This window comes from Theropithecus gelada, chromosome 12 (genome assembly GCF_003255815.1).
Source record: "Theropithecus gelada isolate Dixy chromosome 12, Tgel_1.0, whole genome shotgun sequence".
Classification (NCBI taxonomy): Eukaryota; Metazoa; Chordata; class Mammalia; order Primates; family Cercopithecidae; genus Theropithecus; species Theropithecus gelada.
The window spans coordinates 49,399,335-49,418,167 of NC_037680.1; the positions used below are offsets into that span (position 1 = coordinate 49,399,335).

At 42.3% G+C, this 18,833-nt stretch overlaps 1 protein-coding gene across 7 annotated transcripts in view; it reads left to right on the forward strand.

The window, feature by feature from the left end:
• The window catches only part of RAPGEF4 (Rap guanine nucleotide exchange factor 4), a 309,492-nt gene that overhangs the window by 281,865 nt on the left and 8,794 nt on the right, over positions 1-18,833 (forward strand). For all 7 annotated transcript variants that reach the window (XM_025404812.1, XM_025404813.1, XM_025404814.1 and 4 more), the window contains 6 exons: positions 1,603-1,728; positions 2,114-2,292; positions 5,175-5,265; positions 8,937-8,987; positions 11,148-11,235; positions 11,653-11,717. In XM_025404812.1, coding sequence (XP_025260597.1) covers positions 1,603-1,728; positions 2,114-2,292; positions 5,175-5,265; positions 8,937-8,987; positions 11,148-11,235; positions 11,653-11,717 — 600 coding nt within the window. The remainder of the gene's footprint in view (positions 1-1,602; positions 1,729-2,113; positions 2,293-5,174; positions 5,266-8,936; positions 8,988-11,147; positions 11,236-11,652; positions 11,718-18,833) is intronic.

The following is an 18,833-nucleotide window of genomic DNA, read 5'->3' on the forward strand; positions in this document are numbered from 1 at the left end:
CTGACCTGCCCGAGCTTGTCTCCTTCATCTTTTAAAGCCCAACTTCTTCAAGATCCTGTTCAGACCACACATTCATTCCAAATACCCAATAACTTCCAAAAATTCCATTCATGTTCCCCTCCTGTTTATCTCTGTACCTGGGTGTCACCTGTGTTGTTGCTTCTGTCTCTTTATACGTGCAGATAAGGACCAGCAGCAGATGCTGTCTGTGTGGAGAGCTGTATGGGCCAGACAGGGTTGATTCCCTTCAACTGTAAGCTTGCTTGGTCCTCTCCTAGACTGTAAACTTCCAAATGCAAGGACCATCTACCCGCAGAACATGTAATTTCCCTAGTGCCCAGAATGCAGTGGGCATTTGTAGAATACAATGATGATGAAAATGATGATGGATCTTGTATAATATTAGGACTTCTGACATGGATAGTATCTAAATATAGTTAGCATCATTTTGTTTTTACTTTTTATTTTATTTTATTTATTTTTTATTTTTTGGAGATGGAGTCTTACTCTGTAGTCCAGACTGGAGTGCAGTAGCACTATCTCGGCTCACTGCAGCCTCACCTCCTGGGTTTAAGCAATTCTTCTACCTCAGCCTCTCGAGTAACTGGCACTACAGGCACATGCCACCACGCCCAGCTAATTTTTGTATTTTTAGTAGAGACAGGGTTTCACCATGTTGGCCAGGCTGGTCTTGAATTACTGACCTCACGTGATCCACCTACCTTGGCCTCCCAAAGTGCTGGGATTACGGGCGTGAGCCACTGTGCCAGGCACTTTTGTGACTTTTGGAACTTTGTAATGTATATGTTGCCTATTTAGATATAAATCTATTGCATTATACATGCACTTCCCATACCTGCGTCTCATTCATCTTCCTAAGTAAAAACACTTTAGATCATTTCTCATAAAATAAAACTGAGATAAACAAGTCAGATGGAAACTTTTAGTGAGGGGTCTTCCAGAAAGTAGCAGAGTTTGGTTTTCTAATGTCTAGCCCCAAACACCATGACCATGCGAATAACATCCTCAGCTCAACATCTGCCCAAGAGTAGAGGAATCGGACATCATATGTAACCTCAGTTCACAGAGCTTTCCACCCCCTCATGACCCCAGGCAGTGTGTCCCAAGAGATGGAGAGGCAGCAGTGTTACCATGGCCACCGGCAGTCGGAAGTAGCACTGTGGATGAACGTCCCAAACTGCCATGCCATTACCTGCTTTACAGCAGCTTCACTGGGAAATAGGAGAAAAAAGTCTCCCAGGACTTCTTCCGTTTTTACCAGGGAAAAGAAGAGTTTCCAGGGACCTCCCAGGCCCGAGTGGAAGAGAAGAGAACCTCCACAGGTCACTCTTCACTGAATCTTATTTGCCGCCGTTCACATTTTTCGGTCAGTGGAATTGATGATAATGATGATTGGTGACTATACAGATGACACTGAAGCAACTAGCGTTGCGAGCAGAGGCATCTCTCATCAGAGTTTCCAGATATTCCTGAAAGCATCCATCTCCAGAATCCTTTCCCCTCAGAAACTCCTAAAAGCTTTCAGTGCTAAATACTTGTCTGTGTTGAGTTTCTGATATATTTTTGCATTATTATTCATAGACTCCCTTACCAGAACAGGAAGGCCCAACTATTGGAACAGTGGGAACTTTTGAACTGATGAGCTCCAAAGATTTAGCATACCAGATGACAATTTATGATTGGGAACTCTTCAACTGCGTGCATGAGGTAAGATGCAGGATCAGATGTGTTAGGAGCTCAGATAGCAAGGATAAAGGCTGCTGGCATTGCTTAGTTTTGTAAGTGCTAATATGTGCTACAATATGGAAACCACATGACAATTCTTTTGCATACTGAGTTTATGAATAAAGCCTGCTATAAAGCCTTTGAGTATTAAAGAAAAATCTTTACAGTATGCCATGTCTTCCTGTGTATATTAAGCCAGTAAAACCTAGTTTATATTTATATATTTAACAAGCCTCATGGAAGCCTTTCAAATCTGATTGAATTCACATTTGCTGACCAGTAAAACACTGTCTTGACAAATAGAGAAACCTAGCTGGTGTTTTGATTTAAAAACAAATAAGCGAAATTGTTTTCCTTTCTTTTCTAGCTGGAGCTAATCTATCACACATTTGGAAGGCATAATTTTAAAAAGACCACAGCAAACTTGGATTTGTTCCTGAGGAGATTTAATGAAATTCAGTTTTGGGTCGTCACTGAGATCTGCCTTTGTTCTCAGCTCAGCAAGCGTGTTCAGCTATTAAAAAAATTTATTAAGATAGCAGCCCAGTAAGTATATTTAGCTTGGAAAGAGAAAAAAAATGTTGAGCTGTGTTTTCATTTTGTCTTCTTAGACTACACCTTAAAAAGAAAAGCAGGATCTAGGAATTGCTAGAGGGCCAAACACAGGGTCTTAGGAATAACCGAACTCTTGTAATGGATCTCTTCTAGATTTGGTAGCATTTAACATCAATAGATGAATTAACTTCTTACAGCACTGATGCTGGAGTCGAAGTTGTGACCTCTCTTTACTCTTTGCTTTCTTCTCAGACGGTTTTGCCTCCTTTAGTTTAAAGATTCCTTCCGTAAACAAAGTTCCCTTATACTTCGAAAGTTCAGTTGAAAAGGATCTTGAAGTCAGTGTCCAGCATGACACATTCTCATCAGTAGAGGGCAGTGCAGCATGCATGAACAGCAGCACATCCAGCCCAGCCAGAATTAAATCGGTAAAATGCATGCAAGCTAACCTGGTACATGAAAATCATCACTGTAAACATCAGAAAAAGAAGCTTCCATCTTATAAATATTCTATTAAACAGCACTTCATGGGAAACAATTTTTTTACTGCAGGGGCCAGTTAGAGTTCTCCCTGACATGAATTTAATCTTCTCCTGCTATTTAGATATGCCTGACAACCTCCTGTTTACTTCCATGTTTTTGGTATCACCACAGTGCTAAAAATAAAATGCTAAATGTGGCCTATGGCTGTGAGACTTCTTTCCTTTCTAAATGCAGGGAGCTCTAGCACACAGGAAGGCTGAGAGCACAAGTGACCCCAGCTAGACAATTTTCTTGACCCAAAATCAAACATGGAGTTTGATTTCCTGGGCTAAACAAAGAAGTAAAGGCTGCTTGACATTTTATAGATATCAGTTTGCCAGATGCCTGAAATTATTTGCCAACAACTTGAGGGTTCAATAGAATACCAAATCCCTTGGATTCAAAAGCTGCTGTTAATATGGCAAAGCTGGCTGTTCTAAGAAAGGTTTGGTAAAATGGTGCCTATGAATTTCTGGTTCAGAATATAGCCACTTTCCCTGGTAGCCTGAACAGCCTTATGGCAAGGGACAAATGCCTTGACGTATTTGGAATGAGCTGATTATGGAAACTATGACAAGATGTGCTTTCCCGTTAGAAGAAGCACATTCTCTCTCTTCACCTTAGCCTGGCAGTGTCCAATGCAACAAGAAGAGAGAGGCAATCTGCACACAAATGTGGGAAGCCAGAAAAGCTTTTGGGGCCTGATCCTGTTATTTTACAGAGACAACATGGGTGAGCCTTTCAGAACACCCAGGACTTTTTTTTTTTTTTAAGTTTTTGCTTTTCTTATCCCTCTCCCTTCTGTTTATGTGAACGAGTAGGTGGACTTGGCCTTCAATATACATTAGTTTATGTTATTTAACCATTATTAAGCCCTGTGCTAAGTTTACTGTCCTATAGGAGAAGCTGTTTACACAGCCCAGCTGAAGAAGACTGCAGACTTTTTAAATCCAAGATCTACAAGAATGAGGTTGAAACCTCGTGACAGTAGCATCTGTTTTACTTGATATTTTTAGAGAACTTCAACATATTTGGTTGAAGCTCTTTGCCTACCCAGAGCTGTGTGAAGTTCGTGGAAGCAGATGTTATTATTCCTCTGTTTACATTGGCGGAGACTGAGACATAGAGACATTTCATGACTTACATAGGGTGACAAAGTTAGCTGATAACAAGGCAGTGACTAGAAAGGCAGGTCTACAGCCCTGCATTTATTCTTTCAAGATCACATAATGAGACAAAGGCAAACACATAGATGCCATCGTACACCTGCCTTTAACCCAGGTGTCTTCTAAATAACCTTCAGCCCCTGAACTCAGACCCATTGTCCCAGCACACCAGTGGGAGCATACACACTAGCTTGTCTGAAATATGTTCTCCCTCTCCACACAGACAATTTAAGAATTACTCTTTGCTACCTTTGCGATGGGTAGCAAATGCAACAATTTAATCTTTTTCAAAAATGTTAATCCAAACAGGATTTCATTATGATATAGTCAGTTTCAGTACCCATATTGATTCAGGGTGAAGGATTGATGCTTATTGCAAAATGAATTCTTTCCCTTTTCAGGGACCTGGTATGAAGAAGTTTGGGATTCCTTTTTCTAAAAAATTAAACCAAGTACCTGTGTTAAACATCATCATTCTAATAAGAATTTCTGTTTTTTTCCACATGTCTCATTCCCAAACATATCTTCATAAAAGCTAATAATGGCATAAGTACAGATTCAAAATGATCAGCTTCATTGATGTCAGTAAAACACAGAAAAGGTTATTTTTTGGTCAGTTGTTTAGGTTACTTCTCAGCTTTAAAATTCCTTGAGATTAAGTGCCCAGCCTATAGAGATCACACCTTGTAAGTCAATATTTTTCAACAAACTAGAAGCATTTGCATGGCAGGTAGAAGCCATGGTGGCTGCAGCTGTGAGACTCCCTTAGTGCCCTCTCAAGCTGCCAGAGGAGGGTATCCACCTTCAGGCTGAAGGTCTAGAAATCTCCAAGGACATCTCACCTTTTTTCTTTCCCCATGAGATATTTCCCTCTAGGTCCAACAAGGCTTTTAGCAAGTTTGGGATTATAATAACAACCCCTAGGGTAAGTGTCTTTAAATTCCTTCTCAAATCCCAAACCTCAATGGCCAACGTCTTCCAGCTTTCTAAAACCACAGTGAGAAATCAAACAGCAGAACGTGGTCACCCAAGTGGAACTTTTACAGTGCATTAAATCTATCATTGCCTGTTCTCGTAAATGAGTCCTGACAAATATTAATGACTATCAGAAAAACAGAACTCCAATTTTTTTTTATCTCACTCAGAAGTAACATTTTACTCAAACACACATCTCTTGTGTTTCAGCTGTAAGGAGTATAAAAATCTGAATTCCTTTTTTGCCATCGTCATGGGACTAAGTAACGTTGCTGTGAGCCGCTTGGCACTAACGTGGGAGGTAAGCTTCAGCTGGGATCCAGCTGTGACTTTTGCCTTAGGAATAAAAACACAGGCTCACCAGTGAGCTTTTTAATAGAAATATCACTCACACTAGTATAACAATGGGAAAGGTGGGATACTTGGAGGGAGGTGACCTGTCTCCTTTTTCCAGTTGCCTCAGAGGGAGAATTTTTAAAAGATATTGTCCTTTTGTGTATGGAGAGTGGGGGAGACGAGGAGATGTCTGCTTCTTGATATACACAATGTAAATAAAAATAAGTCCAGTTCCTAAGTATAACATGAAGGACCCACATTGCTTGGAATGACTTCATAAGTTTTGCTCATAGATTCTATTGTTCTCTGAAATGTCTGCTTGTTGCTTTTGCCATAAATCTTATCTTTAATTGAAAGAGGACAGAAGATCCATTTTTATCCAAGTACTCATTTTGCTTCTGGAAGGAAGAGCCAGGAAGCCAACTGTTTGCAGCAGTTGAGTACTAAGTGTCTCCTCACCACCTGGCAGACTCCTCTCCGCGGAGAGGAGCAACAATTGGCTAATACTCAGTTTGGGGCAAAAGTGAGGCAGGTGTGTTGTGAGTTTCTGTAGCAAATATAATGAGTGGTTTGTCGAGAGTTGGGTATTCAAGCTAGAAAACATCTTCATTTATTATTAGCTTTGTACTCAAAATGTGCTTGACCTCTTACACATGGCATATAGTTGAAGAAATACTAATCTCTAATAGAACATACATACAGAAATAGACTCATGCTAAAAATAAAAAAGTGTGTGTAAGTGGGACACAGAAAGAGGGCAAGGAGTATATATTAGAGACCCAACTTGCAATGGTGCTTAAAGGCAGCTGTTTGCATCTCTGAATGCTTTTCTGAAATTATTTTCTTCCCCATGTCCCTCTTGCAACGATTTTCTTTTCCCGTCCCTCCTAAATGTTTCCATTGTTTGTAGAGCAGGTCCTCACAAGTCCTTCTGTCTTGGGTTTCTCTTAAAATTCCAGGCAGATGCAGCACACAGCAGCTCATCCCCTGAATATAGGAATGAGGGAATTGGTGAGGCCTGCGTGCCACGCAGCTATATCATCTTCCAGCTAGTAAAAGGACGGAGCTCGTGCTGCCAAGAGATCTAAGCACAAAGCCATACTGCAGCTCCCTCATTTTATAGCCCAAGGTTCTTGGGATCGCTGGAGACCTAGGGTCCTCCTGCAAAGAGTGTGCCTTCCCCAGTCAGCTTCCAGCCTCTAATCCCCCTGCCACAGAGTCCAAATGAGTTGGTTGGGAACATTTTCAAAAACCGTAAAGCCTCAAAGGGTCCAAGGAGGCCAGGTGTGGGTACCACAGGTCAGCAGCCAGACAGTAAGAACAGAGCGTGCGAGAAACACTCTCTGAACCCCCTTTCCCAGTCTAAAGAAAAAAATAGGAGGCTGCTGAAGAGGGTGCAAGCAGCAAAAGGAGATAGCTAACTGGCCAGTCCTTCAGCTTCACTAGGGATAGGAGTTCTGTGAGTCTCTGAGCTTCTGTTTTCAGCACTGAATGTTGCTGCGAAGAGGAAATTATCCTTTCATCATTTATAAGCCTTTATTTTTTAAGGTGAAGTATAATTATATAATTCTGTAGGGGAGATTTCATTCCTAAGCACCTTTGATTCTAGTTTATATACCTGCACGTGCTGAGAAAACCTCCCAAAAGCCTCCCATGCAACTCCATTGAGTACCACAGTGACCACGCGAGCAGTGCGAGAAATGGCGCCTGGCCTCACGGAACTAGGGGATACGTGTGGAACAGCCAAGGAACAAAATAGAAAAGAAAGCCAGAGCGAACAATAAAGGGAAGGGCTCAAAACTGAGCAGGAAGACCAAGCTGAGATGAAGCAAATGAAAATTACCTGGAGCACACACAGTCTCTCAGCCTCAGCCCTGGTGACATCTGGAGCAGGACAGCTTTTGGTCGTGGAGACGTATTCTGTGTTGTAGGACAATTAGCAGCATCCCTGGCCTCTCCCCAGCACATGCCGGAAGCACCTCTTACCACGCACCACCCCAGCTGTGACAACAAAAAAAAGTGCCTGCACACATTACCAAATGCCTCCTGGATTGGCAGCATGGCCCTACTGAAAACTCTGCTCTAGAAGCGTGGGGGGTGGATACATAATAGTATTGAAAATGAAAGAAACATTTTTTTTTATTACCCTGTGCCCTACTGTCTTTGACCTAAAAGAAAGCTAAGTAAAGAAAGAGAACAGATGACAGAGGTCTAGCCAAAAACATAATCCACTCTTAATTTTTTAAATGGACTATATTCAGTAAGTCCATGTTTTTGCATAACTTGGATATCTGGATACTCTGTGTGGGGTGAGATCCTGGCATCCTCTGATGCCCATCCCAGCTTTCAGCCATCTGAATAGTCCCCTCTAAGTGAGGACATCAGGTTTTCCTGAACTATAACTTGAAATGCCAGAAAAATGAGTTTGGAGGATATACAGAAGACTAGTTTTTAGAAACAAAAATCAGAGTTTTACAGATGTTTAAATGGAAATATGACAAACTGAGATAGGAAAGAGAAAGAGCCAAGAAGAGCCGTTCTGTGGATTGCAGAGGCCCAATTGGTGAATCAACTGTTGAAGGTAGGCTTTGCTGTTCAAAGCCTCCTCCCAGATGACCCAGGAGTCTCTGAGGCCCAGGGGTTGGTTGATGAGTTCCTAGTCCTGGGACAGGAAACATATCACATAGCTCTATCTTGGCTTGGCCTCGTCAAAAGAGAGAAGTGAAAGGTTCGGCTTTACTGAAAACTCAGGAACTAAGTAAAGTAGGAACCAATAAATTGCAAGATGATTCAGTATTCATCTATTGGTGTAGATATATGGGTGCAGTAAGTGGTGTTGAATCATTTGCCAAAATAAAAACATGAGAAATCAGTAAATTGATAGAACTGTCCAATTTTGTACTATAGGAAGGCATGTGGGAGAAATAAATGCTCGTGTAGAAAAGCATGGCACATGTGAGAGACGAGACAGCAGAAAAGGAGGCAGGGGATGTGAATTACAGGCTCTAATGAGAAGCAGCTGTGTGACTCTGGGCTAGTCATTGAAACTGTGAGACTTAATTTTTTCCATCTGTAAAACACAGGCTTAATCTATTCAAATGAATATTTAGGGAGTACTATGTACCCAGTACTTTTTTTAGGCACTGAGAAAAATGTCAGTAAACAAAACGAATAAAAATTCTTATTCTCATGTTGTTTACCTTGTAAGGGAGGAGGAGGGTTGCAAGAGATAGTTTCATAAGCTCTTTTATTGCTAATATTCTGTAATCTAAATTCCTGATTGTGGGAATCAGAGAGTTTTAAAAAGTGTAGGGGGAGGTATATTCAGACCTCTTATAGTCTGGGGAATGCAGTCCTCTTCATAAATCATCCAGTTCAGAAAACATTATAAAAGCAGTAACTCCAAAGCATTCACAGTTACTTTTGGTTCAATTAGGTTAAAGACGTTTAAAAGGCAAGTTCTCTATATTCTGGAAGATTATTCTCAAATGACAGGACAGATTACAGTCTGGCCTGTCTCAGAGATGTTTGATTAAGAGCCAATAGAAATATATTTCCCCTAGAAATGGTAACCCATGATACATATCTAGATATTGAATCTGACATATGCGTGTGGCATTTTCATTTCATTAACAGAAACTGCCAAGCAAGTTCAAGAAGTTCTATGCGGAGTTTGAAAGTTTAATGGTAAGTGACAGTGGCTTCTTTATTCTGTTCACTGTCTACATTAATCCAATTTCTGATTAGCTGAATTGAAGTTCTCATTTCGGAAATTTTATCTGTCCTTGTATGACTTTAAGAAGTTTATGATCCCTTTTAGTGCTGCTAAAACAAGCATGTCTGACTAATGAATGGCACCCTCAGGAACTAACTTAAAGAGGACTTATGTCCCGCATAAGGTCAATTTGTATAACTAAGAAAAGCAGTGTAATAGGGTCCTGTCCATCCAGCTCAGGTTGGCTATGGATTGGAAGCTGCATTTTCCTTGGCTTGCCAAAATTATTTTTCCCCATTGACTGGGAGGTGTTAGACAGAAAAGGAGTGAGTTGGGCTTGCTGGGAGTGATGGGCAGGTTTCAGAGGGCAAATCGGGACAGGGATCAGCCGTGCAGGGCAGAGAGTGAGTGACCCAGACACCCGGGAAGAAGGTGGGCCTTCAGGAAAAGGGGGATCTTGCAGTAGAGGTTTCATTTTGCTTTCAAAGGAAATCTCTTGCCTTGGCTCCTGTAGGCGAATCTCCTTTTCAAACAAGAAAGGGAAAAAAAAAAATTTTTTTATGCCATAAATGAAGATATTTTAAAACACAAGTCAGGCCGGGCCCAGTGGTTCATACCTATAATCCCAGCACTTTGGGAGGCCAGGAAGGGTGGATCACTTAAGGTCAGGAATTCGAGACCAGCCTGGCCAACATGACGAAACCCCGTCTCTATAAAAAATACAAAAATTAGCCAGATGTGGTGGCCTGCACCTGTGGTCCCAGCTACTCAGGAAGCAGAGATGGGAAGATCGCTTGACCCAGGAGGTGGGGGCTACAGTGAGTAGTGATTGGGCCACTGCACTTCAGCCTGGGTGACAGAGTGAGATCCCGTCTCAACACGCACACACACACACACACACACACACACACACACACAAAAATACAAATCAATTTGTGTAAGTCTACCTTTCTTTTGTAGCTATATTTGATTCAGAAATACAGTTGAGCCTTGAACAACGCAGAGGTTAGTGGCACTGACACTTCCTCCACCCCCATGCAGTAGAAATATTGAGTATAACTTTTTATTATTATTATTATTTTGAGTCTGGGTCTCACTCTGTCACCAAGGCTGGAGTGCAGTGGTGCGATTATGGCTCATTGCAGCCTCAACTTCTTGGGCTCAAGCAATCCCCCCACCTCAGCCTTCCAAGTAGCCTCCCAAATTATTTTTTATTTTTTTAAAAATACAGGTCTTGGCCGGGCGCAGTGGCTCATGCCTATAATCCTAGCACTTCGGGAGGCCAAGTTGGGCAGATCACAAGGTCAGGAGATCGAGACCATCCTGGCTAACATGGTGAAACCCCGTCTCTACTAAAAAAAAACAAAAAAAATTACCATGGTGTGGTGGCAGGCACCTGTAGTCCCAGTTACTTGGGAGGCTGAGGCAGGAGAATGGTGTGAACCTGGGAGGTGGAGGTTGCAGTGAGCCCAGATCGCACCACTGCATTCCTGCCTGGGGGACAGAGTGAGACTCCGTCTCAAAAAAAAAAAAAAAATTGGGGTCTCACTTAGGGTCTCACTATTTTGCCCAAGCTGGTTATGAACTCCTAGGCTCAAGGGATCCTCCTGCCTTGGCCTCCAAAAGTGCTGGGATTATAGGCATGAGCCAGCATGCCCGGCCCAATCATAACTTACGACTTTCCTCAAATTTAACCACTAATAGCCTACTGTCGACTAGAGGCCTTACTGATAACATACAGTCAATTAACACATACTTTGTATGTTATATGTATTATTATGTACTATATTCTTACAATAAAGTAAGTTAGAGAAAAAATGATACGACAATCATAAGGAAGAGAAAATGTACTGACTGTTCATTAAAGGAAAGTGGATCATCATAAAGGTCTTCATCCTTGTCCTCTTCTTGTTGAGTAGGCTGAGGAGGAGAAGGGGTTGTTGGTCTTACAGTGTCAGGGATGGCAGAGGCAGAAGAAAAGCCATGAATAAGTGACCCACACAGTTCAAACCTGTGTTGTTCAAAGGTCAGCTGTACCTGACTGTGGGGTGACAAGGCAGGTGTAATAGGAGGTAACGAAGGGTGGTGTATGTGTCACCAGTCATTATCATCATCTCTTTTTCTCTCCTAAGGACCCTTCAAGGAACCACAGGGCCTACAGGCTGACGGTAGCTAAGCTGGAACCTCCTCTCATCCCCTTCATGCCTTTGCTCATTAAAGGTAATCCTAATAAGATGCGCAGGCCATAGCAGGTGATGAGTATTTGGGGGAGGGAAATGAACAATACCTTGATAAGATTGATTACTTAGGGAAAAATGATCGATCCCAGCCTTCTGCCGTCTTTGTCATCTCCTCTTAGCCCTGACTTTTCGGAAAGGGTTGGAAAGATGACTGGAGGAGCAGGGATCCACGATTTGGAAAACTTGTTAGTGAAACAGAAGATTAGTTTAAAAATTTTACTAATCTCAGGTGAAGTGATTTAGAAAGTTAAACACCTAGCATTAAAGGAACTATTGTCAGCTTTTTTCAGCTGTAGTGTTATGCAAATCTGCCAGCATAATCTAATGGTGCTATTGTGCTTTCTTAGTATGACATATTTCCATTAGTGATTAGAATGTGGCTTTTATTTCTTTACAGATATGACATTTACTCATGAGGGGAACAAGACGTTCATTGACAATCTAGTAAACTTTGAAAAAATGGTATGTGCGGTATTATAACCTTAACCACAATGTGTTTTTAAAATAAAATTTGCATTTGTTCTAATAAAGGAAATAATTTCCATATATGCTGCCCTGTTAAAAAGGTAGTTACACATAAAGGAGTTTTGAAATATTTGGTTCAAATTGGCTACCTGTTCTATTCTGTCAGTTCTCTTTTGTGAAACTGAATAGTATTTGCGTTGTAGTTCACAGCAGCAGCTGGCTTTTATGCCGTGTGTTTCTTCCTTGGCAGCCTGTTGCTGAAATGCACAAATGTTCCTGAGTGACTTCCATGTTGTTGTTTTGCTATAAGGTTTGCGGAGCTAGACTGCCCCAGGATGCCTTTGAAAGGTTTGTCTGCCAAGCCTGACTTTAGTGTCTGTAGGTAAAAGGCAACTCTACGCCTTTATTGTGGAGGATTAATCTCAATGTGTATTGCTTATCCCAATAAAGTTCGCTCAACTTCAGAGAAGGAACATGATAATCTTTATAATAAAAAAATTTTTTTAATCTTATTTTTAATACTTTTATATATTTATTTATTGTTGGAGACAGGGTCTGTCATTGTCACCCTGGCTAAAGTGCAGTGTTGTGATCATAGCTCACTATAGCCTCAAACTCCTGGGCTCAAGTGCTCTTCCTGCCTCAGCCTCCCTAAGTGCTGGGATTACAGGCATCAGCCACTGTGCCTGGCCTAGAAAATTTTTTTTACAACAGATGTGGAACTGGCACATATTCAGTATTTTCTAGCCACCCTCCTCCTAGTCCTTACTCCTAACGGGATGGTGGGGAGCGGGGGAAAGCAGGGTTACCTGGCTTAAGTTACTTTGCAGTTTATTTTCTTATCTTCTGTGAAGCAATAAAGCAGATCATGCCAACACCTTTCTTTAACTGCGTAGTGCATGCTAATGGAATGATCATTGTCTTCTGAATCCTTCGGCTGCAGCCTGGTGGCTGGAGTGTTGGAGTGCTTTATCGCTCTCTGGGTGAGCATTTGCCCGGTCATGAACTGCAGTGTGAATGTGGCGCTGTGGGAAAACCAAGGACCTGGAGTCTGGGAGACATGAGGTTCAGTACACAGTTCCATCACTTTATAGCTGTCCCTTAACTTCTCTGTGAGTCAGTGCCCCCAACAGAAAATGGGAATCATGCCCGGCCCATCTAGCTCTGGATTATGTAAGCCATAAAGTGCTATAGACTTCTTATCAGATAACTGTTATTCTAGTTGTTTCTTGAAATCAAGCTGGCACGTGTGACTCCAGGAGAATCTGAAACACCCTGCAGTCATCCTGCAAGGATCTGCAGCATTCAGCCTGGGGAATGCACTTATTGCAAAGCTCAGTCTGGCCAAATGCAGCTATTGCTGGGCACTGTGTCTTAAGCTTCTTATGAAATAACACATGAGTGCACACTCCTCAAAGACACTTTACACTAGACAGCAAATATTTCCTCAGCAGTCTTCCTTCCCACCCCTCACACCAAAGGCAGGGTATGAACATCTTATTCCTGTGTCAATGTAATAATTGTTTGATCAAAGTAAACACCATTCTTTGCTTACTTATTAGTATGGATAATTAAACAATTCCTCTGACTTACCAGAAAGAAAGTCTGTTTTCCAGAAATGGAAGACTTGGCAAATGGGTAAAGAAACTTCTGGATTACTTATGCAGAAATGCAAACTGAGGAATGGCTAAGCCAACTATTTAACTATAAAATATACACGTGCACAGAGATGTAGAAGTCAGAGTTTCCTAAAGAGTTGACTGAGCTTTAGAAGTTTTGATGGCCATCATTCTCAGCAAACTAACAGAGGAACAGAAAACCAAACACCGCATGTTCTCACTCATAAGTGGGAGTTGAACAATGAGAAAACATGGACACAGGGAGGGGAACAACATACACCAGGGCCTGTTGGGGGTTGGGGAGCAAGAGGAGGGAGAGCATTAGGGCAAATACCTAGTGCATGCAGGGCTTAAAACCTAGACTGGTTGATGGCGGCAGCAAACCACAATGACACACGTATACCTACATAACAAACCTGCACATTCTGCACATGTATCCCGGAATGTAAAATAAAAATTTTTAAAAAAATTTTAAAGAAGTTTTGATGGCTAAAGTTAACTAAACTGAACAAATAAGAACAGCAAGGTATGCAAAGCCAGCCATCTGTCAGGGTAAATGAAAGTTGTTTCATCTAGGTTTTGAGATCTTGGTGTCCCATCCATAACCTGCAAGGAAAAGTCAAGGTCACATTCAGTAGATACTAGAAGAGTGCCATTCCTCTCCCTGTTTCTGCACTTCATACCCAGAGCAGTGGATTCCTCCATGCCTAGCACTAAGGAAAGAGATCTTTCCCATCTTACTCTCTCAGAGTCCACTTTTGCTGAAAAGCAATGAATAGCTAAGGTAGCAAGCAGTTCACCTGTATTAATGGAAACCTAAATTAATGATGGCATAAGCAAGATCACTTATTTCTTTCTCACTTAAAAGTTCAAGCGGGTATGGTAGCCCTGCTACAGGATGCAATCGAGGTTCCAGGCTTCTCTCTCGCCAGTTTTACATCCACTTGGTTCAAGATGGCGACCTGAACCTCCACATTCCAACCACAGGGAAAGGGAAAGGAGAAGGTGAAGGCATGTTTCATCCCTTTTAAAGATAGGGAAGAAGTTACACTCACCACTTGACTCATATTTTATTTCCCAGAAACCTAGTCCCATGAAAGGAAGGCTAAACCATGAAGCCCTTATTGGAAGTATTCATGTATCCCACTGAAAGTTAAGGGGTTTTATTCATATGAAAGAGAAGGGAAGAAAGGATATCAAAAGAGTACTGTTAGTTCTGTGTTCTAGCAACATGATACATTTTACCTCATTTGAGAAATTCTACCATAAGAAAGTTTGGTTTTAGAATTGGCCTTCCAACTGGGTGTGGTGGCTTATGCCTGTAATCCCAGCACTTTGGGAGGCTGAGGTGGGCAGATCGCCTGAGGTCAGGAGTTCAAGACCAGCCTGGCCAACATGGTGAAACCCCATCTCTCTAAAAATACAAAAATTAGCCAGGTGTGTTGATGGGCACCTGTAATCACAGCTACTTGGGAGGCTGAGGTAGAAGAGTCACTTGAACCTGGGAGGCAGAGGTTGCAGTGAGCCGAGATCCCGCCACTGCGCTCCAGCCTGAATGAGAAGAGTGAGACTCCATCTCAAAAAAAAAAAAAAAAAAAAGAATTGTCCTTCCATAAATTAGATGTTACTAGAAAATGAAATGAAATTTCAGAATGATTTGATTATGTTTTCTAAGCAAGGTGCATGTTGCCAGGTTTCCAAAATTTTCTCCCCATAAACTAACACACCCTACCCCCATATCACCACCACTACCATCAGTGGCTACTGTTATTACTGTGGGTCTTGGGAAAGGCTACATCTTCCTTTTCAGGTTGATGTCAGTGCCACTTCCCAGTCATCCATCATCAAGGCCCAGGTGCTGAGCAGAGCTGGCAGCCTCTGTGGGGCTGGTGGGCTGGGTCCCCAGAGGGAGCCCCTGCCAGGGGCAGAGGTCACCAGGGTAGCTAGGAACACAGATACCTTTTCTTGGTGGCAGCATTGTACAGTCACAGCAAACCACCATGCCAACTCTAAGTGTTTTTATTTTGTACATCTTCATTCAAAACATTTCTCTGAAATAGAACCAATCTCCTACATCTTCCCCCTTGAGGTATGAAATAAGGATTAGAGAATTTGTTGCTTATTGGTTTTCAGGATTTATGGGTATGAACAAAAGAGAATTCACACCCTGATCCTTATGCCAAAAAAATCAAACAGACATTCTTTTATTTGGGGGGAACATAAAGGAATATTCAAAAAAATGTTCAAATAAAGCCCTTCCTAGCTTTCTATGGCATACATGAATATTTATAACATTTAGGAGATAGACTAGCAATGGATTAGAGGATAATATGCTGGCCGCCTGCCACTATCCCAGGCTGCATAAAGCATGCTGATAGGAGATTGGTTCTATTTCAGACATACCCATATTTAGGTATATTTATTTATATATATGATTTTTAAGGTAGTCATTTTATTTGGAATGAGAAGCATGGGGCAAACTGCTATACTTCTGTAAACATTACAGAAGCTAATTCATTAAGGAAGAGAAATGTTTTAAATCCTTTTATTTTTGTATCACTAAGCATGTCATTACATAATTAGCAACAATATGTTTTCTATCCCCAATAATATTATTATAAGATTCATGGAGAGAGCACTTCACTTGTTACCTCAATCTATGGGAAAAAAGAATCTCTAAGTAAAAACCTATGTGTTCAAATCCACCCTATTCCCAGACCTCTCCAACACAAAATAAATCTATGGGAGTACTTTGAGAGCTTACATCTTTGTATAGATTTCACAGGCCAGGTTAAATGCAGATTTCCAAAGGGTATGCTTCAAAGCAACGTAACATGTGTGTAGTGTCCAGGCAAAAGAATTTACTAAGAAATATAAACATCTGGAAAGTAACCCTGGGCCTTTAGGAGATTACCTGCAGTTGGGAAGAGAAAACATAAACACATGAAATATTAAAAATCCACAAAAGATATAAAAACTAGGTCACAATAGTAATAAAAGAGTTGTCAGAAAGCAAAATGCAGGAAAGAAAACTTCATGCAGTTTTATCAATGGAAAATAAAACCACATTATATGCAGTGACTTAATATCAGAAGATCTAGACTAGCCCTAAGCACCTGTCCAGCCTCGTCTCACACTTTGTCTTTTCCGTGTCCAGTCCACGTTAGTGAGACCGGCCTGCCGCCTTCTCCTTTCGGCCTCAGGGTTTTTGCACTGGCTGTTACCTTTGCCTGAAATTGTCTTCCCCCAGTCGTCTGCTGTCTGGCTTCTCATCCGTCAGGCCTCAGCTCACAGGTCCCCTCCTCCAAATAGTCTTCCCTGACCACCCTTGTAGGAAGGGAAGAAGATCACACATCTTCCCTGATCTCCCCTCCTCCCTGTGCTGCTGTGTCTGTCCTTGAACACCGTTCCGCCACACCCAGCACTCTCCAACACAGCCTTGCCTTAATAGGGGTTTCACAGCCTGAGATATCTTCCTGCCTCTTCAGTGTCTTCCCCACCAGAATGCAAGTGCCCTGGCCCAGGTATCTGTTTTGTCCACTGATATTTCTCCAGCACCATAAAAATATCTGGCACATTATTTCCCCAGCACCCATAAAAATGTCTGGCACATCATAAGTATGCAAGAAGTACTTGTTGAATAAAAGAATAAAATGTTAATGTTTCAGTGTTGGGCTTAGTGCATGAAAGCATTTTTCAAAGATTTTATGTAATAAATCCAAAAGTGTTTTCTATTTTATTAGAAAATTGGATTAACCAGCCGGGCGCGGTGGCTCACGCCTGTAATCCCAGCACTTTGGGAGGCTGAGGCGGGTGGATCTTGAGGTCAGGAGTTCAAGACCAGCCTGGCCAAGATGGTAAAACCCCATCTCTACTAAAAATACAAAAATTAGCTGGGCGTGGTGGTGGGCGCCTGTAATCCCAGCTATTCAGGAGGCTGAGGCAGGAGAATTGCTTGAACCCAGGCAACAGAGGTTGCAGTGAGCCGAGATCATGCCACTGTACTCCAACCTGGGCAATAGAGTGAGACTCCATCTCAAAAAGAAAAAGAAAATTGGATTAACTAAAATGTCCCAAAGCGTTTTGCATAACTGAGACATTGCAAAAGATGACTTTGCCTTAGCCTTTGTTCCTAACCAGACATTTTTCTGTCCCCTGTCCTCCCTGTGGTGCTGTGTCTGTCCTCCAGTGTCCCTCCCTGAGTATATAGAGGTACACATGCTCTACATGTGCCTGGACAGGCACCTGAACTGCCTTCTTCCATGGTCATCATATGGACCACATACCGTGAGCATCATGCATGTGTTACACATGTGTATCTGCATGTCACACACCTCTTGGATATTAAAGATCTGTAAGGAGACAGGACTCAGAGCTCCTCCTCAATGATGCAGACAGGCTGGTTCAGCTTCAGTTCCCTTTTATCTCTGGTCCTCGCTGTGCCCTTCCATTTGGTTGCTATCACAGGCACAATCTCTGTTAGGTGAGACACTGTGTATTTCTGAATCTTGTGAAAAAGATTCTTGTCCCAAATATGTGGAGGTCTGAGTGAAATAATCAAGTGGTGTAAATGTGGTTTTACACATGCTAAGCAAAGAGATCCTATATTTGATAGACATAGGTCTGGAGACAGAATCAAATCGGTAGAGGCGGAAATGTAAGAAAAAGCAATCTGGCAAACATTAAGAGCAAGGATGGTAAAGATCTTAAGGGGCTACAGAAGGAAAGACTAAAACTGTTGAGGGCAGGCATTTAGAAGAGGCCTTTCAGTGAGGAGCCGCTTCTTGAGCGATCTGAGCAGAGGCAGAATAATAGGCCAAGAGGGAGGCTATTGTGGCTGCTGTCTGGGAGCGGGAGGTCCTAGAGTGGCACCAGTGAGGTGGCATGGCCTGGAGGGCCTGCTGGTCCGAACTTGAAGAATAAAGCCTTCTCCTCTTCCACAATGGGAGAGCAAAGGGGGAACTTGGACTACGGCACAAGAGTCAGTGCAGAGCTGGCCAGGAAGGTAGAGGCAGCCACAAGGTCCTGGTAGGCTATGTCATGTCTTTATAGGAGTGATAGTGGAACTTAGCTGGCCTGCTTCTCAGCGGAGGATGCCACAGAAGGGTGACGCCTGCCGAGAGCCAGGCCGCAAAGGCCCAGTCTGAGAACATGGTACCTCTGACACCTTAGCAGACTCAAGGGAAATTCCCTGCATCCGAGCTTGAGAGAAATTTATGTTTGGGACACTGGCCTCAGAGCCTCTGGCTTGTGCCAGGCCGAAGCACACACAGTGGTCACCCCTTCCTTTGGATGGTGTCTTTGTACTGGTCACTCTGATGCAGGCTGACCCCTAAATTGGGGTTCAGCTGGGGAGAGTGCTTGGCTTTCCTAAGGAAGGAATTTAAGAGCGAGCTGACAATGAAAGAAGCAAGTTCATGAGAGGAACAGTGTACAGTAAAACAGCTGCTCCATAGACCAAGCAGTGCTGTCTCATAGGCAGGGTGGCATAGAA